This window comes from Lissotriton helveticus, chromosome 1_1 (genome assembly GCF_964261635.1).
Source record: "Lissotriton helveticus chromosome 1_1, aLisHel1.1, whole genome shotgun sequence".
Classification (NCBI taxonomy): Eukaryota; Metazoa; Chordata; class Amphibia; order Caudata; family Salamandridae; genus Lissotriton; species Lissotriton helveticus.
Window position 1 is genome coordinate 567,551,416 of NC_136057.1, and position 18,033 is coordinate 567,569,448.

The 18,033-nt window shown below is 46.6% G+C and overlaps 1 protein-coding gene across 3 annotated transcripts in view; it reads left to right on the forward strand.

Moving 5' to 3' along the window:
• PDE3A (phosphodiesterase 3A) overlaps positions 1 to 18,033 on the forward strand; it is a 1,456,379-nt gene that overhangs the window by 1,090,348 nt on the left and 347,998 nt on the right. For all 3 annotated transcript variants that reach the window (XM_078674052.1, XM_078674054.1, XM_078674053.1), the window contains one exon: positions 17,740 to 17,855. In XM_078674052.1, the coding sequence (XP_078530178.1) occupies positions 17,740 to 17,855 (116 nt within the window). The remainder of the gene's footprint in view (positions 1 to 17,739; positions 17,856 to 18,033) is intronic.

Sequence of the window (18,033 nt, forward strand, 5' to 3'; positions counted from 1 at the left end):
GAGTATGTGGCACATATGAAAGTGTAGGTTGAGCAATTCTTGGCTATAAATTGAAGTACGGCTCGGATTGGGTCAGTGTGGGATGCCCTAAAAGCGGGTTTCAGGGGTGAAACCTTGAGCTTTGGGCTACATAAACAAAAGCAGTTGCATACATATCTGCAGGATTTATGTGGCAATTTGTCTGTAGCGGAAGAAAGACTCATGCAGGGGATTCTGGCTGGCCTTGAGATCTCTGATATACAGGTGCACGTAGCTAGGTGTAAGGCTAAAATAAACCTACACTGGAGTGAAGAAATAGCCAAGAAGCACGTTATCAATAGGGGTCAAAGCTATGAATACAAGGAGGCAACCGGCCCCTGCTTGGCACTAAGGGTGCGATCAAGGGAAGCTGCCCAAAGAATTAGACCAGTAGTAGATGCCGGAGGGAACTTGGTTGATACAGACGAAGGGATATTGAAGGTATTCCAGCGATATTATGAGGTACTTTATACAGGCGAACCTCCTGATATACAGGCGAACCTCCTGATATACAGGCCGCGGAAAAGTTGTTACAGGGCCTTTACTGCAAACAAATAGATATATTAGATGCAGAAAAACTTGAGGAACCCATTACTATGGAAGAGTTAGAAAGAGCTATTATTAGTCTAGCCACGGGAAAAGCAGCAGGGCCCAATAAGCTACCGTTAGAAGTATATAAAACTTTTTTTAAGGAACTTAAAACGGATATGCATACCACCTTTCCTCAAGCACAAACAGGAGCCCCCCTGCAGTCCTAGGAGGAAGCTAGCATAATAGTTTTTTCTAAAAAAAAGACAAGCCCGCCGAACAGCCAGGCTCCTTTCGGCCAATATCATTATTGAATGTAGATGGCCACATTTATGCCAAAATCCTTGTGACTCGGTTGGCTGACGTTATTACCTCGCTAGTCTCAGCACGGCAACATGGATTTATACCGATGAGGGGGACTACTAATCATATTAGTCGTGTAGTTACTTTGTTAGATATAGCCAATACTATGGGGAATAAATTCAGTTTGATTTTATTAGATGCCGAAAAAGCATTCGACCGGGTCGCATGGGCAATGTTTATGGGCAGCACTATGGCAGGCATGTTTTCAGCAACATTTCCTTAAAGCTATTTAAGTTTTACATAGACACCCTTCGGCTAAGATATGTATTATGGGTCTTGAGATAGGTTCAGTAAATATAACACAGGGAACAAGGCAGGGGTGTCCCTGTTCTCCCTTGTTGTTCTCCTTGTATATTAACCCCCTTTTAATGATGCTGGAGTGAAGTGCAGAAATAGAACCAGTAATCTGGAAACAAGAGCATTATCGGGTTCTTGCATATGCTGATGACGTGGTCACTCCTAATCCTAGGGGGGCAATCTCCAAGATAGAACAATTAGCAGCAGAGTTCGAAGCCACGTCAGGATACAAATTAAATTTGTCTAAAACACAAATATTATGTTTAAGCCAAGAGTGTTTTAATGATCAGCGGGTTGCAAGCGAGGTATCTTATCTGGGGGTTACCTTAAGAACATGTTTGAAATCCCTAGTTGAGGTCAATTGGGGTAATATTCTAACAGCAGTACGAAAGCAGCTAGACCAGTGTGAATGTTTACATCTGACACTTGTTGGGCGGTGTAACGTTCTTAAAATGCTTCTTTTGTCCAAGGTCTTATATTTATTACATCTGTTCCTTTAGAAATCCCAGGTGCGCAATTGGCTATATTACAGTCGATATGTGCGAGGTTTCTATGGGCACAAGAGAAACCCCAGAGAGCAATGCGCTATATGGTTCCACCACAGGAAAAGGGGGGATGGGCAGTTCCTGATTTTACTCTATATTATCTGGCTTGTATGTTGTAGCGCATGAACATTCTATTCACAGGTACGGAACCGTTTGATATTGTCGAAGCACCTTCAATATATCACATGTTATTGGGTAGCGATGCGAAAAACCGGTTGTTTGTCAACGTGGAATTCAGCTACTATAAAAAAAACAGATTCAAGTTTCTGAATGCTGCGTATAAGGTGTGGAAAGTGGTGCAAAAGTGGTACAGATTTGAGAGGGTCTCTCAGTATACCCCGTTCTCCGCCACCATGCTTTTGCCCCTGATATTTTGGGACCTGATTATAGATAGATGGCGGACAAAAGGTATTCAATACACCTGGACCTTTATGAGAATGGGCATATGATGTCGTTTGAGATGTTGCTCGAGAAGTATCACCTCCCCAGAACTGAATTATTTTAATTTCTGCAAATCCGTGATTACTTACTTAAGAGCCAATGGAAGGTTGATATAAATCCCGTAGTTGAAGGTGTAAGGAAAGCGGCACGCATTGGCTTGTTATATAACTTATTACTAGAAACTAAGGAAGAGGATTTAGATATGCAAAATACTAATTGGGATAACAGGCTTGGGTGTCAAGGGACACGGGTGGAAAACTACATTGAATTGGCGGGAACATTATTGATGTCCGCCAACCTTCATGCACAGCACTACAAGACCATTTTCAACCTTTATTAGACTCCAGCTAAGTTGTTAAAATGGGGTGGCGTTAATGATGGCAAGTGTTTTAGGTGCGGAGCAGAGGGTGCAGGAATTGTCCATATATTTTTTATATGTGTACTCTTAAGAAAATTCTTTAGGGACATGGAAAGATTCTTGGCGGAACTACTCAGGGGCCCGATTAAATTGATTGCATCCCATGTGTTGTTAGGGGTAACGGAAGGATATGGATGCGACCAGCTGGCATACAGACACCAATATCTGATTTTTGTAGTCACAGCTATAGCCCGACTGTGCTTGGCATAAATGTGGCTGCATAAGGATGCCCTGACTTTCGAGCTATGGAGGGCAATATTTTTTTCCATCTTTAATCTAGAATACAGTTTATATGCATTAAAGGGGGCCCGGAAGATTAAGCTAGGCAGAGACATTTGGGGGCCGGTAGTCCCCTATTTGGATGAATGAAATTCTAAATAATAAACATATTTATTCTATGGAATTATGATGCAGCTTAAATTGCACCTATTCTCCTTGGATCAAATGCAATATTCAATATATTTTGTACACTGCACCTAGCACTTTAGTACTTTTGTAAAGAGGGGATAAAATGCGAGCGTTGGACATATAAATGACTCTTTTCCTCCGCTTTTACTAAATGTATGTTTTATGCTAGCACTGCTGGATCTTCTTTTTCTCTTTTCTTGTATAGGACCATGTGAGTGGGTGGTTTTTTTTTTAACCATTGGTTGTATAATTGAAATGTATTTATTGTTCTTTGATGTGGCTTCATGGATTAATAGAAATATTTTTAAAAAAAGAAAGAAATGTGAGGACAATAAGTGATTGCCTTACGCTTGGTGGCTAGATGCATATTTTTAAAGTTCTGTTCTAAAAAAGGACACAATTTGCTCAGTAAAATGTAACATACAAATTATGTGCATGGCTAAAGGAATTCAAATAATGGTGTCAGTAGATGGGCTCTGCAAAAGTTTGTAAGGAGCCAGCTAATTATTTTACTATCCTAAAGCATTTGAATCAAGTGTTGGGTAGATTCTATTGACATAGTGAGACTAGGAAACCTATGTCTGTAAATTGAGGACTCTGAGAATGAGAGTACCTCCATTAGAATCACATTTTTGCTAATGTCAATATTTATGTACCATTGGAAAGGTCTTCATCATATCATGCTACAACTCTGTAGAAGGAAGCTTTTCCCAGTTGTTTTATCTTTAGGTAGTTCCTGGAAGTCTTTTCCTGGACCCTGTTAGGCAGATTCTATTTGACTTAGAACATCTTTCAAGTTGATTCTAATTGACTTTGAATATCTTCCAAGTTCATAGAGGCCCATCTAATACACCGTCCTGATAATGGCCCCATGGAAATAGCCTTTTAAGGATTGAGACACTGACCTGTCACATCTTTTGGACTGCCTTATTATAGGTTTATTATCCAACTGGTGGAACAATGCTCTGGCCATTCTTTCTCAAATATGCCAATGAAGCTTTGGCAGCCATTTGTAACTTACCTTACTTAAGTTGTTTTGATCACTATTGCCTAACTTTGCTCACAACTCACAAGCACCACCACATCGTCACATCTCTCTGTTACCCTTCAGAGCACCTCAAACTATATGATGCATTGAATATTTGGAATTTATTTTATACCACAACTATATCATGATAAATTCAAATACTGCACTATAATCGTGTACTCTGAACTCATTTGTTCACAAGCCGATGTATATACATGCTCCATAAATCAGGATGCGTCTTACTTGAAACCATCTGCAAGAACCATTGTCTTCTATAGTGACTATGTACCCAGATTCTGAGGAATACAGGGATGCCCTTGGTTTTATAACTGAATTTTAAAGAAATCTACAGACTGTCCTACTTCGGAACTATCAATAAACATTGCCAATTGTACTGATTAATCTTGTTGAATCTCCAGGCTATTTAAGTGCAACTTAATTACATAAGTCAGGAGATAATAGTACATTACAGGACGGTTGGGTATCAAAGGTTCTCAATCAGTCAGAAATACTAGCGTTTTTAGTATCACTGACAATGGTCCCATAGGGTTTACTGTGTTGTTAAAAGGTGACCAAGTTTGGAAGACCTAAAAGTTTTTTTTTTTTTATTATTAAAGAGAGCAAGAGGAGGCATTACAGAGATAGGGTGTCATACTTTAAGTTATAATACAGTAGGCGGTGGGCAAGTACGGCAGTGCAGATAACCAAATACACATGAATCCATGACGTAAACGTATGTAAGCATATAAGAAGGATAGACAATGCGCTAAAAAACCCAGTTTGACTTCCGTCTTTAAGACCCATCCCCCCAAAATACAGAATAATTAAGGCCGGAGTAGACACCCACATGAATGAGAAAATCAGTTTAGAATAAACAACCCACCTCTCGTAAAAGGAAAGAAGGAAGAAAAAGGCCATAGAACAAAATAAGATAAAATAACAACCCCCCCCACACCCCCCACCCTGCACCCCTGCAATGGCTACGGCCTAACCCCACTAGCAGCGTGCCTGTCGCCCAAGAACTAACCCTACAAGAAGGAAAAAAGCGGAGGAGGAGAAATCAAACATGCCCCCGGTCTCCCTTGCCCCCCGCCAGAAGCAACCACCCCGAAACATAATCAAGACAGTATGAAGCTATAGTAATAAACCAACCGGGGGAGTTAGCAAAAACCACCCGACTCCCACATCGTTATAAGTACAATTCCCTTATCGAATCAAGGTATTTTATCAAACCCAGTCAGTCAAGTTCAACCCTGGCCACTACGGGTTTTCGTGCGAGCCCTTCCCACCCGTACCGCCATCTCAATGGAAGAATCAGAACGCTCAGAAAAGTCCAGGTCAGTGCAGTAGGATCGAAACCAGGATAATAGTTCTCGATGTCCACAAATCAAACGAGGATAGCTGTCCACCGAAAATGAGTCCCAAGAACATGGTTGAACCAAGAAGGAGGAAAAGGATAATAAAACATTCCAATAGTCACTGAGAAACTTATTACGGCGTATAAAACTGTCTATGTCTATCGCAGGCGGCATCGTGATTGAGCCGGATGAGCTGACGACAATCCGAGGCTCGCAGGCTGTTATCTGGGAACCGACAAAACACATCAAATCCGGTTTCCGAACGGGGTCCTCAGTCTCTAGCACACCCTGCACCGCAGGCACCACGGCTTGCTGAAGACATACCGAAGGGTCGTAGTCCGGTCTCAGGCAGATATCGTCCACTGTTACAATCATCCTCAGGATGGCGGCGAAGAACTGCGAGTGGAGCGCCCCAATGGCGGCCATTACAGCCTGAAGTGATGGCGTACCGTCCGCCCGCTCGATCCCCTCTCGCGAAGCGATAGAGCAGGACTCAAACCCCGGAGGTCGACTACTCCGGGGTAGCAGGCACACGTAAAGCCAATAACAACGATGGGCGCTCTCAGTCTCTCAATATCGACACCATCGCCGCAAGCGAGGGCCCAAGCCCGTCGACCCCGGGCGGCTAGCAGAGTCTCCGGGCGACGGACCCCCGACCACAGCAACCGGTGCGTCACGCTACTGTATGCTCGGAATCAACCGATCACAGTGTCGCCATCAAAAAATGCTCAGAATATGCCCCACTTCGGGAGACCGGACGAAGCCCAAGTCCTGCGGCCGATCTTGTTCAACTCCAACACGGATGGGTCAGAAATCGAGGCCCCGGCTTCCATTCTGGGTTAGGCCGAGAATGAAAACACGGCGTATCTTCATAATTCGAGAAGGTGGAAATCTCGGGATTGCACCTTTAGATTCAGGAACACCTCATGAACACGGGGGTCCGGTGTGAAGTCAGGATCCATATCAGGATATACGAGCTGCTGGCGGAGGTCGGCGGAGCCGGGAGCTTATGCGGCCATCTTGGTTGCTAGCGTAGCTCCTCCCCCTAAAAGTATTTTTTTTAAATTAGTTTTGTATTACTTTGGTTAAGAACAGTTGTTTAAGGTTGTCTTTCTTTGAACCAATGCTTTCACAACAATATATTTTATCATTTAGATTATATTCTGCTAATCAGTTCTTTGATGTTTGATCTTATCTGATCAGCTGATACATATTTTACTCTCATCTTGGTTGGCTATTGATATTTTATGCGTCCCTTTTATAACAAACTTTAACATTCGTGTTCTCCATGATATGTCAACACCCAGAGGAATGTTTGCTCTTTTATGTTTCTCTTAAATATAACCTCTCCTTGGATCAGTCCCGATTTATTTCCCTTGTATTGATTGAAGGGTCAAACCAAGAAACCTGAGCACTGATTCACCATGATCTTGTAAGTAGCATTTTGTATATGAAAGGGTTATAAAGTTAACCACCTTTTGAATCAGCTCATAGCTCTTAGAAATATAAGTCAAACAATATGATCTACCTGTGGAGGGACTTACGGTTGCTGCTGGTGTGGGTGCTATCACCACAAAAAGACATTCTTTATAGAAGGTGTTCAGTCAAACAAATTATCCAAGCAGAGGACACCGTGAAGAAGGTCCTTCCATTACCAGACAAAGTGAATGATCACAGATCAAAAACATAGGAATTGAACAGGTTTTATTGGTACCTAACGCCTTTCACATTCAACAGGGATGATGAGTTTAAGCCATATCATAAGGTGAGAAGAAGTGTAAAAGGACCTGACAGAGGACCAGATGTATGACCCTAAATTGCATGCGCAAACGGGTTAGCCACCCATTTGCGAATGCAACAACAAATAGGGGCATGTACAGTTTATTTGCGACTCGCTAAATAGGAATTGCGACTCACTATTAGTCATCCCTTCCTAATAGTGACTCTGTACCTCATGTATGAATGTTTTGCAACCGCAATTGGGGTCGCAAAACACTTGCAATTTACAACCCTCTAGGGTGGTAATGCACTCGCAAATGTGAAGGGGTCCCCATGGGACCCCTTTCCCTTTGCAAATGCCAGGGAAAATAGAAGCATTCCCAGACATGGAGGTCTGCTGAGCCCAGCAGGCCACCATCCCTGGGAGGGCAAGCCATTTACAATGGGGTCGCAAATTGCGAGTGCAATTTGCGACCCCATTGGGAATCGCAAACTGTGTCTCAGTCACTGTTGTACATAGCATACGCAATTTGCGGGTCGCGATTTGTTATGGTCGTACATCTGGCCCATAATCTTTTATAGAGGTGACTTCCATCACTTTGTCAGCAATCTCTTTCCAGAATGTTTTTGCTGGCCAAACAGAAACATTCTTGCAGCTTCCCAGGGTTCCTTTCACACTTTGCATACGAAAGGGAAAAGTGACATCTATGGATCCGTAAGCACTCTGGATTAGTGTGTAGCCCCCCAATAAACACTCCCCCATAGCAGGACTCTGCCCATATCAGCTAGAACTATAGGACTCTACTCCGTTTACTTTTTGGTGTTGGTTCTTCTGACAAAATGTCTGGGTATGTGGGAAAAGGAATTGGAGATTTATTACACATTGGGATGTTGCTATAACATCAAATTAAAATGATTTAGGGTTTATGGATCATTAATTTGTATTCTGAATACAAATTAATGATCCATAAACCGTATATCATTTTGCCTGCTCCAGGGATATACCTTACTTCTAATGATGGTCTTATTAGTGTCAGGGTGCTGGGAATAGAGAGGGCTAAAGAGATTGCGAAAGATTTAATGCAGAGAAGAATAAGCATCATGGTTAAGATCCATATTTAACCATATGCTTCCAATACTACTTAGCTTATGCCTTTAAGGTCTTCTCATTTACAGTATGCTCTCAGTAGGCCCGCTAGGTATAAGCATCCATTGCAGAGCTGGTTTCGCACACTTCATTGTTCTCCAGTTAGATTTAGGGCCTTATTACAACCTTGGTGGTCCTCCTGTTGGGCTGACACCGCTCCACCGACAGGAGGACCATCAAGCCCATAGTGCACCTGCCCGCTGGATTACGAGTGAACACAATGGCGGGCGTATGGTTCTTTGGCATTCCCATGGCGGTCGGCTGTTAGGCTCATAGGAGAGTCTAACATGCAGCCCGCCGCTGTGACAGTGCCTGCATCACGTTCCTGCACCGCATGCCACACTGTGCTGGAAAAGAGGGGCCAAATATAGGGGCACAACATGTGTCAACCTTGCATGCATCCCCAGGCCCGGATCTGGCAGGGGGCCCTGTTTGGGCCTCCTTAGTTGCCTCTCCACCACCCTTTCAGTGCAGGCTCACCCCAAAGAAAAGGGTGGTGAAAAGGCAACTCATAATATGCTTGGCGGCGCCAACATATGTGGGCCGGTCAAGTGGAATCCTTGATCCCAGCAGAGCTGGCGATCTCGTTGCTGTCCGACTACCACACTCATAATACTGCAGGCGGACCCACTGTGCAGCGGTGTTCAGACCGCCAATGCCGTACTCGTAATAATTCCTTTAGACTCTTAGAAGATCAATTAACCATACAGTCAAGGTGAGACTTTCACTCCGAAAGAACATTAGTTGCTTTATGGAAACATGACAGTGATGCACCTTGCTGTAACCTGGTCTTCTTTTCAGAAGAGGTGCACTACACAGTATACATTCTGCTTAGGTCAGATTACAGTTCTAAGAGAAATGCCACAAGCTGTTCGCCCCTGGTAGCAATGGAACCGTTGACATGCAATCCCAGAGAAGTGCAAACAGTACAATCAATTTTAAAGTAAATGACCTAACACAATATAATTCCCAAACCAATTTAGAAACATGGCAAAAATTTAATGAATAAAAAGGCACCAAGATCATTAAAATGTATTAAGAGGAATCAATGATATTAATTTGTACGTTTTCAGGGTGAAAAGATGCAAAGAAATAGACAATTATAAGTCACTATTCGCGGTTGAATAGGATGTAGGCAAGATTTTATGCCAACCGTGATGTAGAAGAGGTCAAATTGGGGGATGTCACAGTAAAACATTTTACATTAGGACTAAGAACTCAACTCTGAAATGGAAGGATCAACCTTAATTAGGTAGCTGCGGAAGTCGCTTCGCAGATTGGATAGATTTGCCTCCTTGCTTTGGTCAAAGACTTTACCTTTGGACTCAGTCATTTTTGGGGAAGTCAGAATCCTGTACCTGGGCAAGGCAGGAAGCCATACCTGTGCAGGATTTCACAAGGGAGGATACCTTCACTTCAAGATACAACTGAACCAGTTTTCAGTGCAGCAAAACCTGAATGACTTGCTTTTCTTGGGTGCGACTTTCCTGGGCATGCCTCAGGGCCTCTTCTAGAGTTGGAAAACATGTCTAAGTTCCAGCTTTTCTCAGTGCTGGAAAATTTCCTCCTGGTCAGACCTGCACCCCCTAATTCCTCAGGAGAGGATTCTAGAACCCAGGTCTGTCCGCTACCACGTTTCTTTCAGAGTCAGTCTTCTGTAGTCAGCTGAGCTCTCTTTGAGTAAGGAGTCCATTCACTTTTTGTGTTCCTAAAGTAGTCAAACAGGAGGTCAAACTATTGACTTATGAGTAGAAATTCCAACCCTGTGTGCCAGCATGATTCAGAAGTCATTGGGTCCTCTTCTTCCAGCAGGAGTTAGGAGGCAGAAGTCTTCTTTAAGAAGAGCTCTTTTCAAGTGGAATTTTCATAGGTCTAGGAATGTTCTGTGAGGGGGGGCTGTTGATGTGGCAGGTTTATCCTGTGCACTTGCCAGTGATGTGAGAATTTCCAACCCCAAGCCTAACTATTTTTTTGCAGTCCCTCCATCTCCTTTTGCAACACATTTTCTTCACCTTACTATAAAATTATACAGCATCTCATGTTTCAGTATGGTAGAACTGACTTACCACCAACAGGCCTATCTTAATTTCATTCGACACTACCCTATTTAGATGAGCTCTCTTACCATATAACTGTGTCACAACGTGGTCTGTCTTGTGGTATAAATAAAGTCTGGCTGTCTGAGATGGTTGGGTAATGAATAGGAAAAGTTCTACATGGCATCTCCAAGTTAACCCTGCTAAGTGGCCAGCAGTTAGGAACCATTTCCTCAACGTCAAAATAGAGGAAGGCTATATTCCTCTGAGTCAGGTTTGTTAATTGTACCAGCCAAGGATGTGTATTCTCGCTACCTAGGTGTGATAAATAACAGAAATGGTTTCATGCTAGTTACGGCTCCGGAAGCAAACATTAATATTTTGTTATTAAAGAACAGGCCACGGTACTCCGGCCATCGCCTCCAGATTTTATAATGTTTAAGCGGGCACCCCCTGGCCACAAAAATGGGGATCTCCAAACCCATACAGAGATCCATGCCATTTTCCCACGCAGATTCTGAGGGCGCCCTCTGAGCCTTCCAAGCTCTGGCAATATTCCTTTTGGTCAACGTGAACCCTAATAACCTAAGATGGCGTTTGTATATATTACCTCCTATATCATCCATAACATGTAGCAGAACCAGCTTCGGGGAGCTCCCAACCCAGTACCTCGGAGAGGCATGACAGAATTCCCCGCCAAAATCGTGCTAACCTGGAGCAGTGTCAGACAGTATGGACCAAAGTACCCTCTTCATGTTAACATCGAAGACATACCGGGGAGGCCACCAGTCCTGCTCTCCAGAGCCTGACCGTAGTGAAATAGACCCAGTGGAGATACTTAAACTGGGTAAGGCGAAGGCTTACTTCTATGGCTGACCCCGACGGGGAGGCCAAGGTCTCCACCCTGTCCTCCTCCTCCAGCAGGCCTATGTATCCCTCCCAGGCCTCCCTAAGGTGCTGCAGTGTGGGGAGCTATGGGTGACCAGGGACTGATAAATCTTGAAGATCTTGTGTTCATGGAGATCCCCCATACATACCTTTGCCTCTCTGGGACTAAACTCGGCCAGGGACGCCAACCCCTCAATGTATGGAGTAATGGCATGTTGGAACTGTAAAAATCGGAAGAATCGGGTTTTAGGCATTTGAAAGTCCTTCTGTAGATCCTGAAAAGACTTAAGAACCGTTCCCCGCATGACATCCCCAAGAGTAGAGTTGCCGATACGGTTCCAACCTCGAACACCAGCCAATGCAGCTAGTTGCGGCAGTCGCCCATTATACCAAAGAGAAGTTTCATAGGGCTACTTATTCCACCACCCGGTCCTCCACAACGCCTGTCTCCATATTTGGAAGAAACGTTTTGTGGCAGGTGGCAAGGAGTTGTGTAGCAGCGTGGAGTAGAGTATAGTATGTAGGGTATGATACCCCATGCATTGCCTCTCGACCGCGTAGGCTTGGTCGGCCCTGTCCCCATACCACCACTCATTGAGAACCAGCAGATGTGAAGCCATATAATAAGACAGGATATCAGAGGTTGCCTGTCCCCCACGATATGTGGACTGGAAGCAAGTCCGCAGGGCCACCCTCGCCATTCCACCAGCCCATAGAAACTGTTCCAAGGCCATATTAACCATCTTAAAGATGGCCAATCTGCCATATTTTGACAAAGGCATATGGGACCAAATTTTAAGATCCTGCCGCACACGATCCCATACAGGGGCTAAATTCCTTTCCCAAGAGGTGGCTGGCGAATCTGATAAGAACACTCCCAGATACTTCAACCCCCCCTCCCCTCCAGAGGCCACCTGACCCGAGGAGGCCCAGGAACCGGGGTATGCCCCTCCCCCAAGGACCCACAGAGTAGATTTACCAGGTTTCATGTATAGACCTGAGGTCTTTCCAAAGATCTGGATAATGCACAGCAAACGCGGTCCCGTTTTATCTATATTTGTGAGAAAAAAGAGTACATCATCAGCATACGAGGCAATGCGATCTGCTAGGCCTGCCACCCACTCAAGACCAGTCACTGGGGCATCGATCCGCACCCAGGACGCTAAGGGTTCCATTGCTAATGCAAATAGGTAGAGGGACAGTGGACAACCCTGCCTGGTGCCCCATACAATGGAGAACGCAAAGGAGACAGAGCCTGCCACCCGTACGCACGCAGTCAGGTCCGTATAGAGTATGGTCAGGTAGGACAAGAAACGTGGTCCAAAATTTAATCTACAGAGAAGTGCGAATAGATATACCCTGCTAATGGAGTCAAAAGCCCTATCCATGTACGCAAGTAGTAGCGCGCCCCACTCCCCCAGCCCCTGGACAGTCGCCACTGCAACATGTGCACACCGAATATTGTGGCAGGTTGCCTACTGGGGCATAAACCTAGCCTGATCGGGATGAACCAGTGATGTAATATGGGAACGGAGGCGATTGCCAAGCGCCTTAGCCATAACCTTGGCCTCTACATTAAGAAGAGATATAGGGCGGTACGATGCATGCTGATCTGGAGGTCTTCCGGGCTTGTGGAACACCACAATCTCCTCGTGTCTCCAATCTAGAGGTAGATGACCCTGCTCCCTGGCCTCCTCCACCACTCTACAAAAGTGGGGCCTCAGCTGCAGAAAATATTGTTAAAAAAATTCACAGGGGAAGCCATTCGGTCCCGGGGCCTTTCCAGGTTGCATCTCACCCAGCGCTGCACCCAGTTCCTCCTCCGTGAGCAGGAGATCCAGCTCCACACTCACTTCATCAGAAAGGGCCTTAGGTGGCTGATCATCAAGGAAGCGACCAACTACAGCTGCGGGGAGGCATTCCCTGGGGGCATAGAGGTCTGCATAGTACATGGCAAACCTTTCAGAAATGGTGGAGGGGTCCGTGAGAGAGGACCCATCCGGGCCTAAAATGCCCGGCAGGGCCAGGGAGCATAACGACCTCTGACACAACCTATGCAGTAACTTGCTGGACTTCTCCCCACTGGTAGATCCTAGTGCGGGTTGCCAGCCACGCCTGTCGGGCTTCATCTAAAAGAAGATGGGCATATTCCTGCTGCGTCAATAAGAGTTGGCGGCAAGCCTGCCGCTCCGCACCATCTCTACTGCGATATTCCAATTCAAATTGCTTCGCCTCCGCCTGAACGAGGGACCCCATATGCAATCTGCGAGCTTCCGCTCAAAAAGAAATGTCCACACCCCGGAGCGTGGGCTCCATTGCCTCCCAAAGGCAGTCAGCCCCCTCTACCCTCCCAACGTTAGATGTCAAGTAGTGGTCAATGGCATCTTCCATATGATCTCTATAATCTTCTCTCTGGAGGTTCCACGTCAAGAAACACCACCGAAACGGCTAATGTGCCCGGCCCGCACGTAATATTAGAGTGATCGGCAAGTGGTCCGAGAGTCCAAGAGGAAGAATATTGGTGGCAATCACTCTGTTAGCTATTGCTTGGGGGACAAAGATATAATCAAGGTGGGAGAAGGAGTCATGGATACCCGACAGGTATGTATAGCCCTGCGCCGCCTCATGTAGGCGTCACCAAGGGTCCAACAAATCCAGACCCGCCACCAGTGAATGTAACTTAGTATGCCGACCTGCGTCCAATTTGCCCTCAGGTCGCCAACGATCCCTGACCAGGTCTAGCAAGTCATTTCAATCCCCCCCCTCACAACAGCCAACCCATCAGGCTTGTCTGTCCACAGGGTCATGAGTTTTTCCACCATGCCCCAAGAAAGAGGCTGGGGGGCATATACACATCCCAGTACCCTATTGTCCCCTGAAGAAATAAATATCTACCCTGCATGTCCCTCCAAGTCTTCATGTGTGTGTATGGAACCCGCCTATGGATCAGGATCACAACTCCCCGGGACCCCCTCGCAAACCCGGAGTGAAATACATGAATGTAGCCAAAGCGTTGAAAGCATAGCGCCTTAGTTCCCATAAGATGTGTTTCTTGCAGCTTGAGAATGTCTGCATGTGTTCGCTTCACCAGTTTGAGTATAGCGCCTCACTTGATTTTGTCTAGTGCCCCCCTGACATTCCAACTCATTATTTGAAGGGTCCCAGAGGGATCCCGCTTATCACCAGAGGACCACGCCATGTGAAGGTTCGAGGTACGAATGTGGTCTAGACAAGAATATGTGGTCTGGATAAGGTGACTCTGAGCAATGTCGGTCAATGCGATCAAACAACAAAACCCCCTTCCCCCCAAACATCCCAACAGCACCCCCCCCACCCTATACCTCAAAAACAATGAAGTATCTGTCACGGCGAGCGTGAGTGGCAGACCCAAAACAAGGTCCCCCCTGCCTGCCAATGGATCCCCAACTTACATCCCATTGTCAACTGCTGTGTTACAGGGATACCGGCCCTCAACTGTGTTTCCTCGGATAAAGGCAACATATCAAGGAACTATTGAAATAAAGTGCCCCCCAAGATTAGTCTGATGAGGAAGGCAGCCACTGGAGTTTGGGATGAGGTGCCACACGACTGAGACCTGCATCTGGACCTGGGATGTCTGTTCCCCTTCCCCTTCTGCATAGGTTGTTTCTGCACCATCTCGCTCGACTAGGAATCAGAGTCCCTCCGGGGCGATGTGTGTGGGCAAAAACGCACCGTCTCATCAGTCCATTGGAAGACTTCTTCCAGTGAGTCGAAAAAATGGGCGCAGGATCGATAGACCACCCGCAGCCTGGCTGGGAAGAGTAATGCATAGGGAAGTTTGAGCTCCCGGACACAGGCCTTCGCCGCCATAAAAGACTGCCATCGTTGCTGGACCAGTTTAGTATAATTGGGGAATATTAGGATGCAGGCATTGTCAAACAGCAGTGGTTCCTTGGCCCTTGCCTGTTTCAGAATAATGTCCCTGTCATGGTAATTGAGTAGTTTTGCGATAACAGGTCTCACGCGGGCACCAGGTGGGGGTCTCTAGATCAGTGTCCTGTGGACACGCTCCACCACAAAACATTTAGACAGTGACCCCGGAAGGAGCCAACTCTCAAGCCATTGGGTGACGAACCGCTCCATGCCACCCTTTTCGCACCTCTCTGGGAACCCAACAAAGCGAAGGTTGTTGCACCAGGCCCTCCCTTCAGCGTCTTCTACCCGGGATGCCAGCCCATGTTGGATCGTCTCCAGGGAGGCTACTTGCGTCTGCAGGGTATCGACCATGTCTTCCACCCCAGAAACACTCATCTCGGGCTCCATAATCTGTGCAACCGCGTTGCGTAGATCTTGGCGTAGCAACATGACGTCGGACCCAACCGCCCCAATCTTGGCATCCAGGGCATCTCTCGACTGGGTGATGGAGGCCATGAGGGCGGCATTGTCAGGCACATCACTAGGCGTCCCCCCCAACGCCACTGCAGAGGCCCAATGGCCCGTGAACTTTGTACTTTGCTTGAATGATCCCCCACCTGGCCGGTCCCACGACTCCCCTGTGGTCCAGAGGTGTTGTGCCCGCCCCCTGTGAAGCCTAGTCCAGATATTGTGGGACCCCAAAATGCTACCAGGAGATAGATTGCTGCGTAGCTCTATTGTTACGTCAAGTCACCCCAAATCAAGAGGCTAGTGTCCATCAGAGATGTCTTCTCTAGTGGGTTCGGCCTGGCCGTCGATCACTGGGATAGAAAGAGGACAAGGAGAAGGGGACCTTGGGCACCCCACAAAGAAAGGGCTACATATAATAAGGACTCCACTCACCGGGCCCGCTCACAGTCCAACAGTCCTCTCAAAGCACTGCTCCCAGCCGAGACCGCGGGGGCCCCAAGACAGCCCCACTATAGTCCCTCAAGAGTCTCCACACAGGGTAAAGATGGCATCACTGCAGCCGTGACGGGGTACTCGGGGAACGTGTGGCAAGCTCGTGCGGCCCGACCGACCGCTGATGCGAGCCGGCCGCTCCACAAGGGAGGAAGAAGGTATATGTGGTGTTCAGTCCCTCACCGGGGACCCCAAGACAGCACAGGTGGCGCCCGGCCCAAACTCCACAGGCAAGGGTTCCAAGTACAGCCCCACAGTGCAACTGGCCCCCAACACAGGTCTCAAGGGAAGCAGAGGGGAGACAGGCCCGAGAAGGTCTCACGCCAGGTACCGGCAGGAACACAGATTCCCGCCAGTAAATTGGCCACTGCTCCCCCGAGTAGATGGCAGACTACATCCCCCGTGGCTCGGCACACCGCCGATCATTGCCACACAGTTCCCAAGGGGGAGGGGGTGCGGCAGGAAGGCACACTCTGGTCACCAGGGAACACCACTAAGGGGGGGCCACTGCTCCCATGATCCTCCACCGGGGCCCACGTAGCCCAATAGAACACCGGTGTGAGCCCCTCTCGCAACAGGGCGATGGAGTGCACCTCAGGACCTCAAACCCAGGGGAGCCGCTATCACCGGCTCGGATCAATCCCGGTGAGGCGATGTTCAGCCCTCAGCCCAGCTGCTCTTCCCCTTCGCGAGCCGATATGGCCACTGACCGACTGCACTCACCGCACTTCAGCAGGCAAGGAGGCAGCACTCCATCCCCTGATGGGCGCTAGGCAGGTCCAGGAGCGCCCGTCTCGTCTCAGATGGCTTCGGGACAATCCTCGCCTCCGAGGCAGCACACCAGCTCTCGGCACCAGCAAGGCCCAGCACAGTCTGGCGCTCCAGCCTCCGCCGCAGGCCGCCTGATCCCAGCGGGGAGGGGCCCGATCCAAGATCTCCGTCGATGGCACCCGCTCCGAGATACGGAGCGATCCGGAACCTGGCAGGAATGGAAATCTTCGGTTCATGGCGCCTTCAAAGCACAGTCTGGGCATGGCAGTGGACCGGGGAAACAGGATAGTGTAGACTTTTAAAGCGGGCTGGATGGAGCTCTCCTAGCACACATCCGCCATGATGGCTCGCTAGGCTACGCCCCCAAAAAATACATTTTTTACAAAGTTATTTTTCTGTTTGCGTTATTAAATATCTTATTTCATCATTATTAAAGTTGATATTTAAGTTAATTAAGTAAAAAGAGGAAACACAGACTTTTATCTCATCATTGTGTGTTCAGAGAAACGTCTTGCAAAACCTACACAGTCAACCTCCTCTAGATCACAGGTTTATGTTGCAAACTTAAAACAAGGACCACTATCTTTTTAAATGTGAGACTTTTTAAGTTAGCAGGCACCTGAAGCAGTGTACTTTTTGAACATAGGAACTAGGACATACATAGTGATTGAAATAACAACCAAGAAATATTCTTACAGGCAATTTATAATTGGTGTGGTATATTATAAACAATTGTTGGGATGAAGAACCTACATTAGAAACAGCTTAATAATTTCTGAACACTTAACCTTAAACAAGAGGTTTTGATGTGAAGATTGTTATGGCATGTCTATTACTTATGTTGGATTGCTCCTTTACACTCTTTTTCCAGAGAAGCCATCTGTACTAACAGTTGTAAATTCCTTCATTTTACAGTTCGCTTAATCCAGATACTTGGAACAGTTCGATTCTTATGACTCTCACCAAGAGCCGGTCCTTCTCAACCTCCCATACTGCCAATCATCTGAACTCAAAAAGGCCAATCCGGCAAGGTGAAAACGATTTACTTTTATCATTTGTAGTTGAAGTTGTTGTCATGCTAAATTGGCAGTGTTTTGCTTTCTTGTCTCTATTAAAGTACACATACAGATTCCGGTCAAAATGTTATAGGACTTTGAAAAAGAATAAAAATAAAGAAATGTGTGCTTCTTGATTTTTATTTAATAACAT